Source organism: Saccopteryx bilineata, chromosome 11 (genome assembly GCF_036850765.1).
Source record: "Saccopteryx bilineata isolate mSacBil1 chromosome 11, mSacBil1_pri_phased_curated, whole genome shotgun sequence".
NCBI lineage: Eukaryota > Metazoa > Chordata > Mammalia > Chiroptera > Emballonuridae > Saccopteryx > Saccopteryx bilineata.
In genome coordinates, this window is record NC_089500.1 from 67,441,777 (window position 1) to 67,454,476 (window position 12,700).

At 40.5% G+C, this 12,700-nt stretch overlaps 1 protein-coding gene across 2 annotated transcripts in view; it reads right to left on the reverse strand.

The window, feature by feature from the left end:
* HIPK1 (homeodomain interacting protein kinase 1) overlaps positions 1-12,700 on the reverse strand; it is a 55,943-nt gene that overhangs the window by 32,690 nt on the left and 10,553 nt on the right. For both annotated transcript variants that reach the window (XM_066247362.1, XM_066247361.1), the window contains exons 2-3: positions 11,020-12,097; positions 945-1,068 (exon numbers count right to left, since the gene is read on the reverse strand). In XM_066247362.1, coding sequence (XP_066103459.1) covers positions 945-1,068; positions 11,020-12,095 — 1,200 coding nt within the window. In that variant the 5' untranslated portion in view covers positions 12,096-12,097. The remainder of the gene's footprint in view (positions 1-944; positions 1,069-11,019; positions 12,098-12,700) is intronic.

A 12,700-nucleotide genomic window follows, 5' to 3' on the forward strand; every position in this document is an offset into this window, starting at 1 on the left:
AGAGAGTCAAATTTTTAGAAGCTGGTAAATGTTACATTTACTCTAAAATAGACTGAGGAGTCCAAACTCTAGGCTGACTAGGGAAAAAGATTATTTTGCTCTTTTTTCCTTTTAGTAATTCCAGATAACCATTTATTTCTCTAAAAAAATTAAAAATAGAAAAATAAAAACCCCAAACCTCGTATATCTATGTGTCAGACACAGTGTCAACAGCTGATGATAAACCAGCTGATAGAATAAAACAATTAGTGCCCTCAAAGAGCTTCAAACATAAATCCTCAGACCACTCTTTTAAAGAACAAAAAATGAGAATTCGCAATTTATTTCGATGGCAAAACTTTTTCCCTCAGGACCAGCTCCATAGGAAAGGTAGCCTATCTTCTAAAGCTTATCTGTTTGCGACAGGTAGGTCATTTATTGCAGTACTTTTCAAGTCCTGTGATTCCCCTCCTAAATCCAATGTTACAGAGATCCACTGTCCACCTCAGCCTCTGGGGCCCAGTGGGTTTCAGGGTGCAGAGAGCACTGACTTCAATGTTGTCAGGTATGAAAGGAAGTAACAGGTGAGAATGATCCAAAGTTTACTCTTAAAATCCCAATTGCTCTTCCTTACTTTACTTTCATACCTTACCTCATTAGATGCCTCAGTTAACCAAAGTTAATATCGGTTATAAATCATTACAGAGCTGAAAAAGTACCAATCTAAAATAATATAAAATAAAATCCCTTTTTAATTGTAGAGTTGCAAACTTAACTGCAGACTAAGAAGCAAGTAGAGAAAATTCTGTTCTTTAAAAAATTCTTTCTAAATGGACTACTCTTTCCCTACTATCCAAATATTTTACTAGTCCTCTCTTCCTCTAGACTCTATTTCACTTTAATACTCACTCTTATTTTCATTTTCAACTGGCTTACTTTCTATTTCCATTCAATAACACTCTTACCTGATCATATTCTGAAGCACCAGGATAAAGAGGCCATCCCAGGAACAGCTCAGCTATCACACAGCCCAGTGACCACATATCAATAGCTTCACAAAATGGTAATCCAAGAATAATTTCAGGGGCTCTAGCAAAAACAAAATAGCAGATAAAAATAAATATATGTTATTTAGGAAAATGAATGGTGTTGACTAAGTCCTGTTTTAGCATCAACTAAAGATATACTGATTTAATAAAACTGAAAATGATCTTTGGTATAAAATCTGTCATTGGAAACTCTTGGGGCCAGATGTGTTTTGGAATTCAGAATTTTTGCACTTCAGAAAGATACTACCACACATATACTATATATTGCATAATAATCTTGAAGGAGTTTAGGGAAGCACTCATAATCAAACACATCAACAAAATATATGAGCAGTCCTATAAGTCAGCTAATAAAGACTTTCAACAGCCATACACTGGTTCCCATTAGGTCTTGACAATAAGTGCATTTATACCAAACTTAGAAAAAGATTTTTAGTTTTTACAGCTTTCTGATTTTTGAAACCATGAATAAGGAATTATAGAGTTATTTTTTCCCCTTAACACCTTTTTAATGGAAAACCAATTAAATGGCTTGGCCAATATCTCTTTGTGACAGAAATGCCTTCAGTAGAGACACAGTGGTTGACAGCAGGACTCTAGAACTAGCCGTTCAGGGTTCAGATCTTCGGTTCCATTGTTTAATAGCTGTAGGCAATTAGTTAATCTCTCTGTGGCTCAGGCTCCTCATTCATAAAAGAAAGGCAAGAGTACCTACTACATACTGTGTTATAAGATTTAAATAAGCAATTAATAATAATAAATATTAAAGCTCTTATGAAGTAAGATCTTACACCTGGCACATGGAAAGTACTATGTAAGTGTTAGATATAGCAACGATTTTTATTATATTATCATTATTTTAAAACTTTGAGTTCTTTGCATACTTTCAGAAATATTCATTTCCATTAATGCTCCAAATGAAAAAACTTAACTCTAGGGAATCTTAAAGGAAAGACCAAGGTAATCTCATAAACTGAGAGCTCTATATATGTGGACACATCCAAGACAAAACTGTTATCCTCATTTACAGAGAAGGAAACCATAGCAAATATTATGTAATACGGGGCACATTACTTAATATAAGTAGCAGAGCTAGAATTTGAATCCTGGTAGTCTAGCTCTAGAGTTGAATATATTATACTGTCTCTAAATAAGTAAAAGTTAAGTGCATACCAACCTATAAAAATCTACTTGGCATGGTGGTATACATGGCATTTTTCAAAGTGTGACTAATCTTAAGAGATAAATGGGTTCAGAAATGAAACTATAATAATAGGTAACACTATTATCAATAATACTAATAGATGACACTTACATAGGACTTACTATGTGCCATGCGCTGTTCCAAGTCCTTTATAAATAAATATAGTCATTTAAATGACTTACAACAATCCTATAAAAGTAGGTATTATTACTGTTAAGTAATTCTTTTTAAGGTGCACACTGTTTTACATTTTAACATCTCTGAATCTTTCTCGATTCTTGCAAATGATGGTATATTTTAGTTTAATAACAGTGCTTTTATTTTCTCATTGGTACCTAAATAATGATTCACCTTATAATCAACAGTATCTTCGATTCTATAAAGATCCCTTGCCTTTTACAGATAAAGACACCGGGCACTGAGAGCTTAAGTAAGTTGCCCAAGGCCACACAGGTACTACATGAAGGAGTCCAGGCAGTCCTGACCTGAGGTCTGAGCTCTGAAACACTTCAGCACCTTGTCCAAATAACTTCCTCTCCTCTTACAAGTCATCCATCTGAATCAGTAAGGATACCAGATCAAGACCCCTCACTTCACAGGAGAGAAATGGAAAAGCAGAGCTCTCCATTAGGGACCATCCACCACAGTGGTCCCCAACCCCCGGGCCACAGACCGCAGAGAAAGAATAAATAACTTACATTATTTCCGTTTTATTTATATTTAAGTCTGAACAATGTTTTATTTTTTTTAAATGACCAGATTCCCTCTGTTACATCCGTGTAAGGCTCACTCTTGACGCTTGTCTCGGTCACGTGATACATTTATCCATCCCACGCTAAAGGCTGGTCCGTGAAAATATTTTCTGACATTAAACCAGTCCATGGCCCAAAAAAGGTTGGGGGCCCTGGCTGGTTGGCTCAGCGGTAGAGCGTCGGCCTAGCGTGCGGAGGACCCGGGTTCGATTCCCGGCCAGGGCACACAGGAGAAGCGCCCATTTGCTTCTCCACCCCTCCGCCGCGCTTTCCCTCTCTGTCTCTCTCTTCCCTCCCGCAGCCAAGGCTCCATTGGAGCAAGGATGGCCCGGGCGCTGGGGATGGCTCTGTGGCCTCTGCCCCAGGCGCTAGAGTGGCTCTGGTCGCAACATGGCGACGCCCAGGATGGGCAGAGCATCGCCCCCTGGCGGGCAGAGCATCGCCCCTGGTGGGCGTGCCGGGTGGATCCCGGTCGGGCGCATGCGGGAGTCTGTCTTACTGTCTCTCCCTGTTTCCAGCTTCAGAAAAATGAAAAAAAAAAAAAAAAAGGTTGGGGACCACTGATCTACCAGACCATGTCTCCTCATGCACTGCCTCGGTTTCCCAAACTTTCCTTTCAAATAACATATGCTTTTCATGTGAGTGTGGAGGGTGGTGAGGGACAGCGATTGAGTGGGAGAAAATACAAAGATATGTCCCTAAATAAGAATATCCTCCCCAAGTAATTTTCTGAGCAAACAGGGTAAGTTAAAGGCCTCTATAGGGTCTAGAAGCTTTCCTGATCTCGTAGAAACACAGCAAACGATCCAGGCCTGTTGAGACTTATTATTACTATGTAACATTTTTGCATTATTTGATGTGAACTGTGGTTTGTTAGCCAAAGAACCAACCATCAGAAGTGATATTCCTGTTGCAGGTGGCTAGAGCCACAATACTGATGGAATTTCAGAGTCAGTTAAATCCCAACCACTCTGGCATGTCTTGAGGACAGAACAACTTTGATAGCATTAATAAACTAGAGGGTAAGAAACATAAAAGCTTTTCTAAAATTGAAAAGAAACAAAATTTTTACTTTCAGTGAACACAATCATTAATTTCCAAGTTCATGACAGTGCCAAAAATAGCTGGCAGGGAAAATGCAAGTGGCTTTGTGCCCAAGTAAAAACTGGGCTTAGGAATTTCCTAAGCATCAAGTGAAGAGAACGGCTTGATCCTGCCATCCCCACTATACCAGGAAGACATGCTAAAATCCAAAAGGTTGGTCACAGGAAGGGACCAGGCACCTAATAACTTACTTCTTTAAAAAAGTGGCAACAGTATGTGATAAAACTTAAAAGTTTCAGAGAAATTAAGAAAAACACTAATTCCAGCCCTCAAGCCCTATTTAAAAAAAAAAACTCTGAAGATTGGCTGGAATCAGTTTTTCCATTTGGTCTCACCCTGCTTCTGCAGCAATACATGCAGCTAAGGCCTTCCCGTGAAAACTCACTCAAAACAGTCACTCTACCACATCTACCATACACAAAAGTACCTAAGGAAAACTATGAAAGCAGTAAAAATAAAATAAAATAAAATCAAGGCTGTTCAGTCTATTAAGGCATTTTCACTATCATGATACCCTGTAACTGTTAGATTTACCTATGCCCTAAAGCGAAAAGATCAAGCTATTTTCTTTTACTGAACAGAAAGGAATCATTTAGAGCAGCGGTCTCAAACTCGCGGCCGCCGAACAATTTTGTGCAGCCCGCAGACTAATCCATGAAGTTCAAAATATTTTGGATAAAATTAAGTAAGCCTAGGGGCCTACTTGTATTTTTCATTCTCTAGCATCTTGCTCTGCGGCCCACATGCTGAGTTGAGTTTGAGACCCCTGATTTAGAGCATGCTCATCTCTAAAGAATGAATGTTTTATAGTCTGAATTCAGATTTATAATTCTTGGGAATATTTTTAGTTCTATATCTTCCTTCCCCTTGGCCTCCATTATTTCTCAATCCCTTAATATAAACTCTAGACCCTGAAATTCTGGTTCTACTTCATCTGTAAAATAAGGAGGCTGAGTTAAATAATTATTATCCTAGGTTCCTTTCCAGCCCTGATGTTCTAACAGCTGGGCAGTAAAAAAAAGATTACCTATCAAAGCATAGGAAAGAGGGGGGAAAATCACAACTGGTAGTATTCACTTTAGTAGAAAAATGGGGTTAACTGTACTTTGGACATGGTGTTCTGCTCTTTGAAGATACACCCCATCTTTAAAGAACAAATACTGAACAGGCTCTAATTACATAACCAGGTGGTTGACCTCGCAATCCCTGCCTTTTGATTTCCCAACTTTAAACTTCTTTTAGTTGAAGAATTCCTCCAAGGTCGTAAAACTTTATTTCATTGGAATCCAGAGCAAGTGAGGTCAAGATCACTTAACATCACTTGTTTCTTCCTGCCTATCGCAGAGGCATCAAACTTACTCGATCAGAGATATTACATAAAGTCAAACTTCCTGCATCTGTGGATTAGATGAAACTGTAGTTTCACTGTCAGATGAAACTGGGTTGTCTGTTTGTCTGGGATAAACTGAAAACATGCTTTCTTCCTCCTGACCTTGTCCTTCCATACAGAACAAATACCGTGACCTCAGCTTTCATGAGGCCAGCCAGTCTGTTCAGAACGTTAAAGCATTGCACTTCAAAGCATGGAAACCTCTGTGTCTCAAACCCCGAAGACAGCAACTTTTCTCGGAATTAGTCTACATCTACATTTATGGTAGGCCAGGAAATAAAATCTATTATTTCTGTTGCTTGACTCGTTTAGCCATGCCCATAGCCAACTGAGACAACACGGTGGCAAAAATTTATGTCAACTGATAATATTTTGGCAGATTCTCAGCACAATGAGGCAATGTCAACTGAAAAGCAGGGGAAGAGGAAGGCAGCCTTGGAACCAGAATGCTTCACTGGCCAAAGGAATTTCAGAGGTTTTAGAAAAGAGGGTGAGGACATACTGGACTCTAACAAGGCAACAAAGCACATGAAGACCCTGTGGGTAAAACTAGTGATGGGGAAGGGAGGCCTGAGCTGCTATGCCACTTGCCTTGGGCTCAATATCAAGCATTACAGTGATACAACAGAATACTCATGTTAAATCCTAACAGTCAAGCCCTGGATGTTGAACCTCAACATGCACAGTCATTCCTCGGTAAAACACAGATGATCTCCTGTTTTTAAGGGGTACACTTAGCTCCATTTAAAACTATTCATATAGGCCATGGCCGGTTGGCTCAGCGGTAGAGCGTAGGCCCGGCATGTGGAAGTCCTGGGTTCGATTCCCAGTCAGGGCACAAAGGAGAAGCGCCCATCTGCTTCTCCACCCTTCCCCCTTTCCTTTCTCTCTCTCTCTTCCCCTCCCACACCCAAGGCTCCATTGGAGCAAAGTTGGCCCGAGTGCTGAGGACAGCTCCATGGCCTCCACCTCAGGCGCTAGAATGGCTCTGGCTGCAACAGAGCAATGCCCCATATGGGCAGAGCATCGCCCCCTGGTGGGCATGCTGGGGGGGGGACCCTGGGGGTGCATGCGGGAGTCTGACTGCCTCCCCACTTCTAACTTCAGAAAAATACAAAAAAAAAATACAAAGAAAAAAAACTACTCATATAGTCAACTAAATGCAATGAATTTACAGGACTTTGAAGAGTAATTATCAGTGGATTTAAAATTTTGAAAATCATACTTACTATTAAAACAAAAAACAGAACCTAATTACTCAAATGAGTTTAAGTTAAATTAAAAGGATAAGGAAAGAGACAAAGACCAGCAACCTAAGACTGAAAATTACTCAAATTTCATACTAGAGTAAGCTAAGTAGCCAGAACTGTTTAATCCATCAAATCTCCTTTACCTTTTAAGAGAAAATGCCATCAAAAATTATTTCATGAATAACTCTTATCTCTACGACTCTGTCTAGTTCAATCTTAAAATTGCTTCAGTTACCACAACAGAACGCACTTTGTCTTTGACAGGGCAAACGTTAAAGGCCACCTGCAGACAGTGACGAGATAAAAGACCAAGACAGCAAGAGCTGTTGGCCCTCCGTGCTCAGCAGTGCCTCGTCTAACCACCCCAGCACTCACCTGCGTGCAGAACTGAACTCTTCAGGGCACCTATCAGTGTGTTGTCTCTGTATGTGTGTGTGGGTGGTAGCGGATTGCTCAAAGAATATTAGAAGCAAAAATAATTGGAACCTAACTCTTTCAAGTCATGAATAAATAAATGGGAGGTGAGATTCTCAAAATTAGCCAAGTTGCCCAGAGCCACCTGAAACCCGAAACCAAAAGCTCTAGGAATTTCTTTACTCTATCTCACTCAAGTAAGAAATACCATAGTTTCATAACACTATTAAAGGAAAAATAAAAATAGAGTGGACTGGAAGACAATGTTGTTAAAATGTCAATAACAAACAAAGTGATTTACAGATTCAGTGTAATCCCTATCAAAAAGCAATGAAGTTTTTGGCAGAAGTAGAGAAATCCATCCTAAAATTCATATGGATCTTGAGGGGCTCCTTGAGATAGCCAAACAATCTTTAAAAAGAGTAAAGCAGGAAGTCTCCTACTTCCTGATGTCAAAACCTACTACAAAACTACAAGACATCAAACCAGCGTGGTACTGCCTGACTAGTGGTTGTGCAGCAGATAGAGCATCGACCTGGGATGCTAAGGACCCAGGTTCAAAACCCCAAGGCAGCCATGAGCGGGCTCATCCAGCTTGAGCGCAGGGTTGCCAGCTTGAACACGAGATCATCAACATGACCCCAAGGTTGCTGACTTGAGCCCAAAGGTTGCTGGCTTGAACAAGGGGTCCCTGGCTCACCTGAGCCCTCTTCTCCAAGCCTCCATCCATCAAGGCACATATTGGAAGCAATCAACAAACAGCTAAAGTGCCACAAATATGAGTAGATGCTTCTCATCTCTCTCCTTTCCTGTCTCTTTCTCTCTAAAGAAAAAAAGTGTAGTACTAGCATAAAGACATATAGACCGATGGAATAATCCTTGTATATACGATCAAAGGATTTTGACAGGAGTGTCAAGACAATTTAACGAAGAAAGGATAGTCTTTTCAGTAAATGATACGGGAAAACTAACTATCCACATGCAAAAGAATGAAACTGGACCCTTACCTTATACCATATGCAAAAATTAACTCAAAATGGATCAAAGACCTAAATATAAGAGCTAAAATTATAAACCTCTTAGAAGAAAACAAGGGAAAAGCTTCATAACATTGGTTTGGCAATGATTTCTTGGCTGTGATACTAAAAAGTACAAGCAATAAAAGAAAAAAGTGGACTTCATCACAGTTTAAAAATTTTGTGCAAAAAACTGAAAAGTCAACCCCATGGATGGGGGGAAAAAATCTGCAAAATATCTGATAAGGGACTAGTACCCAGACTTATATGAAGAACTCCAACAACTAAGTAACAAACAAAAGAACTAATTCAAAAATGGACAAAGGACTTGAACAGACTTTTCTCTTAAGATTTATAGATAGCCAATAAGCACATGAAAAGATGTCCAACATCATTAATTATTTGGGAAATGCAAATCAAAACCACAATGAGGTATCATTAAATACACATAAAGATGACTATTATTAAATTACAAAGCAGAAAATAACAAGTGTTGGTGAGGATGTAGAGAAATTAGAATCCTCATGCACACTGATGGGTATGTAAAATAGTACAGCAGCTGTGGAAAAGTTTGGTTGTTCCTCAAAAAATTGAACACAGAATAACCATATGATCCAGCCATTCTACTTCCAGCAATATACCCAAAAGAACTGAAAACAGATACTACAGCAATTGAATACCAATGGTCATCACAGCACTATTCACAACAGCCAAAAATGTGAAAACGGCCCAAGTGTCCATCAACAAGTGAATGGATAAACAAAGTATGGTATGTACCTGAAATGGAATATTATTCAGTCATAAAGAAGAATGAAGTTCTAATACATGTTACTATATAAATTAACCCTGAAAACATTGCACCAAGTGAAATAAGCCAGACACAAAGGGACAAATATTGTATGACTCCACTTACATGCAATGTCTAGAATAGGCAAATCCATACACAGAGTCATATAGAGAGGTTAACAAGAGTGGGGGAAAAGTTGCAGTTACTGCATAATGGTTACAGAATTTCTATTTTGGGTGCTGAATACAATTTTAGAACTAGATAGTGGTGATGATTACACAGCACTGTGCATGTATTTAATGGTAATGAAATGGTACATTTAAAATTAAAATGGTAAACTTTACATTAGGTAACTCTTACCACAATTAATAACTAGATAAATAAATGAGGTACTGAGAAATAAAAACTTTTTTTTTTCCTGAAGTTGGAAACGGGGAGGCAGTCAGACAGACTCCTGCATGCGCCCGACCAGGATCCACCCGGCATGCCCACCAGGGGGCGATGCTCTGCCCATCTGGGGCATCGCTCTATTGCAACCAGAGCCATTCTAGCGCCTGAGGCAGAGGCCACAGAACCATCCTCAGCGCCCGGGCCAACATTGCTCCAATGGAGCCTTGGCAGAGGGAGGGGAAGAGAGAGACAGAGAGGAAGGAGGGGGGGGTGGAGAAGCAGATGGGCGCTTCTCCTGTGTGCCCTGGCCGGGAATTGAACCCGGGACTCCTGCATGCCAGGCCGACGTTCTACCACTGAGCCAACCGGCCAGAGTCTAAAAGCACATTTTAAAAGATTCTCTCCTTTTCTTTCAATAATGCTCCTTGATTATAATACAAACAGAATTGCATAGAGGTGGGCAAAAGTAGGTCTACAGTTGTATTATTTTCTGTACAAATAACTATAAACCTACTTTTGCCCACCCTAGTAAATACTGGCTTTTCCCATGGATGAAGACCATCATAGGATAACCAAATAAGTTATCAAAGTATTATAGAGAATGTTAAAACAGGAAGAGATCTTAACAATCATCTAATCCAATTCCCTCTATTATTACATGACCAAAAATATAAAATAATAAAATATTCCTCAAATTAAACATGGAATTATTCCCAAGGCATCTTACCTGACCAGATGTAAACTTAGAAATACCAGCATATGCCCAAATTTATTACAAATAAGTAAACATCTTTATATACTCAAAGACTCTTTTAAGTGGGAAAATTAAATACAACGGTACTAAAGAAAAACCAGGTGCTAGTACAGTTCACCCCTGAACAAGGGTTTGAACTGCAAGGGCCCACTTATATGCAGACTTTTTTTCGATAAATACCTGTATTATTTTCAATCTGAGACTGGGAGTCCACAGGTGCAGTGGGCCAACTGTATGTACTGATCTATATTAGGTTATAAAGGGCAGTGGTCCCCAACCTTTTTTGAGCCATGGACCGGTTTAATGTCAGAAAATATTTTCACAGACTGGTCTTTAGGGTGGAACGGATAAATGTATCACATGACCGAGACAAGCGTCAAGAGTGAGTCTTAGATGAATGTAACAGAGGGAATCTGGTCATTTTTAAAAAATAAAACATCGTTTAGACAAATATAAATAAAACGGAAATAATATAAGTTATTCTTTCTCTGCGGACCGGTACCGGTCGCAGCCTGGGGGTTGGGGACCACTGATATAGGGGACTTAAGCACTGTGAATTTTGGTTTCTGCAGGGGTCCTGGAACCAATCCACCAGGGATTACTAAAGAACAACTTAAGTTTTGGGAAGTCAAGTTACATGCAGGTCCCTCCTAATTGCCATGTTGTTTAAGGATCAACTACACAATTCAACTAGGAACAACATTGAAGAATCAGACTGAAGTAATTTTTCCAGTGTTAAATAAGATTTCAGATATAGAATAATGTTACTTATAGAAATGCCACACACTTGAAATGAACTAAAACATCACCCTGTTTCTATCTTGGAATCTGTAAACGAATTCATTGTTATATGTAGCCCTATATAATATATATATTAAATACAAAGACAGCGCTCGTGTCTGAGATAAGCTTCTCAGCATCTACACTTGCCTGTAGTAACGTGACTGTAGGTAGGTTGAGCACACAGCCTTGGAAACGTGACTGGCAGAACCAAAGTCAATGACCTTCACTCGGTAAGGCTGGCGCACTGGATCGACCAGCATTATGTTTTCTGGCTTGAGGTCGGCGTGAATCAGACCAAGGCTCTTGAGCTTCATCAGGGCTGTGGCCACCTGCTGCAGGATTGGTCTGATGTACTTGAGTGGCAGTGGGCTAAACTTGTTCTGCTTTAGAAAATCATATAAGTTCTGCTCCAGCATCTCAAACACAAGGCAGGTGTGGTTCTTATGCTGAAAGCACTCGTAAGAACGGACAAAGTTATACTCATCGGCGTTTTCACTGCTCAGGCGGGAAAGGATGCTCACTTCAATCTGTCCCTGTCTGGCATAGGAGGGGTGGTTCTTCAAGATTTTAATAGCCACAATTTCCTTGGTGCTCCGCTTCCAGCACTTAGCCACCTGGCCAAATGTTCCCCGGCCTAGGAACTCCAAGACTTCATAGCTGTTGGTCATAGAGCAAAGGATCTCATGCTGGACCAGCTGGTAATCCCCTTCTCCGCTGGAACTGCTACTCTTCGTGGTCACAGTGGTGGTCGTGGCAGCAGCACCCACCACAGTCCTGTTTTGCAGCATGAGAGGGGGATGTTCTTCTATGATTTGCACGCTACCGTTGCTGTCAACTTCCTCACTTTTTCTTTTCAATCCACATTTTTGATACGGCTCAAGCAAAGAAACGTTGCTCCGGTGCGTCAGGGTCTGGCTACTCTGGAAGGTGGACGGAGCAGCGCTGGCTGAGCTGTCGGCAGCTGTGACAACAATATGCTCCACGGCAGGGGCTGGGAGAAGGAGGCCCTGGTCATAAGCCGGGATGTTGAAATTTGCTACCTGGTGAGAGGAGCTGGCTTGCCCTTGTGTGGCTGGGAGCGTTTTGCTGTGGGTGTAATATTTGTCGTTGCTGCTCTGTCCAGAAACATCCCAGCCAGAGGGCTCTATTTTCAGCTTCTTCGCACTGCAGAAGGCACTCGACGACACTGATGGGGGGGAAAACACCTGCAGCTGTGATGCCATACCTGTACCGACAGAGAGGAAGAATGAGACCCTCCGTTTATACAACCCCTCAGTTAGCATGTGAGAAACTTCTCATTGAAAAACACCACAAGTAAACTTAGCTGGCTGGGGTCTTATTTATACCTTTTCCCAAATATGTTTCCTATTATAGAAGGATAAAATTTGGGGTCTAACTACACATCCTTAATCACTCTCTGAAATCAGCGATAACAACACACATTGTCAAAGGAGTATAAACATCTATGACAGTTCATAAAATAATAACCTAATAATAGATGATTGATCACTTCCTACGTGCCAAGTAGTAGTCTAAGCACTTCACATGCATTACTCACTTAACTCTCACCACAACCCTTTGAACTGGATACTATCATTACTTCCATTTTACAGGCGAAGAAACTAAGGCACAGAGTGGTTCACGTCATTTGCCCAAAGTAGCACAGAGGTGGAGCGGCAGGCAGCACCCTAACTCAAACCCACGCTCTGGCCACAGACCTCAGGTCACAGCTCTGTCTTCACTTCTGCCCTGACTGGCCTTTTAATCAATTACTTAAATTTAGACACAGACGGCATATTTATAAAACTCACAGATGAACCAAGTTTGG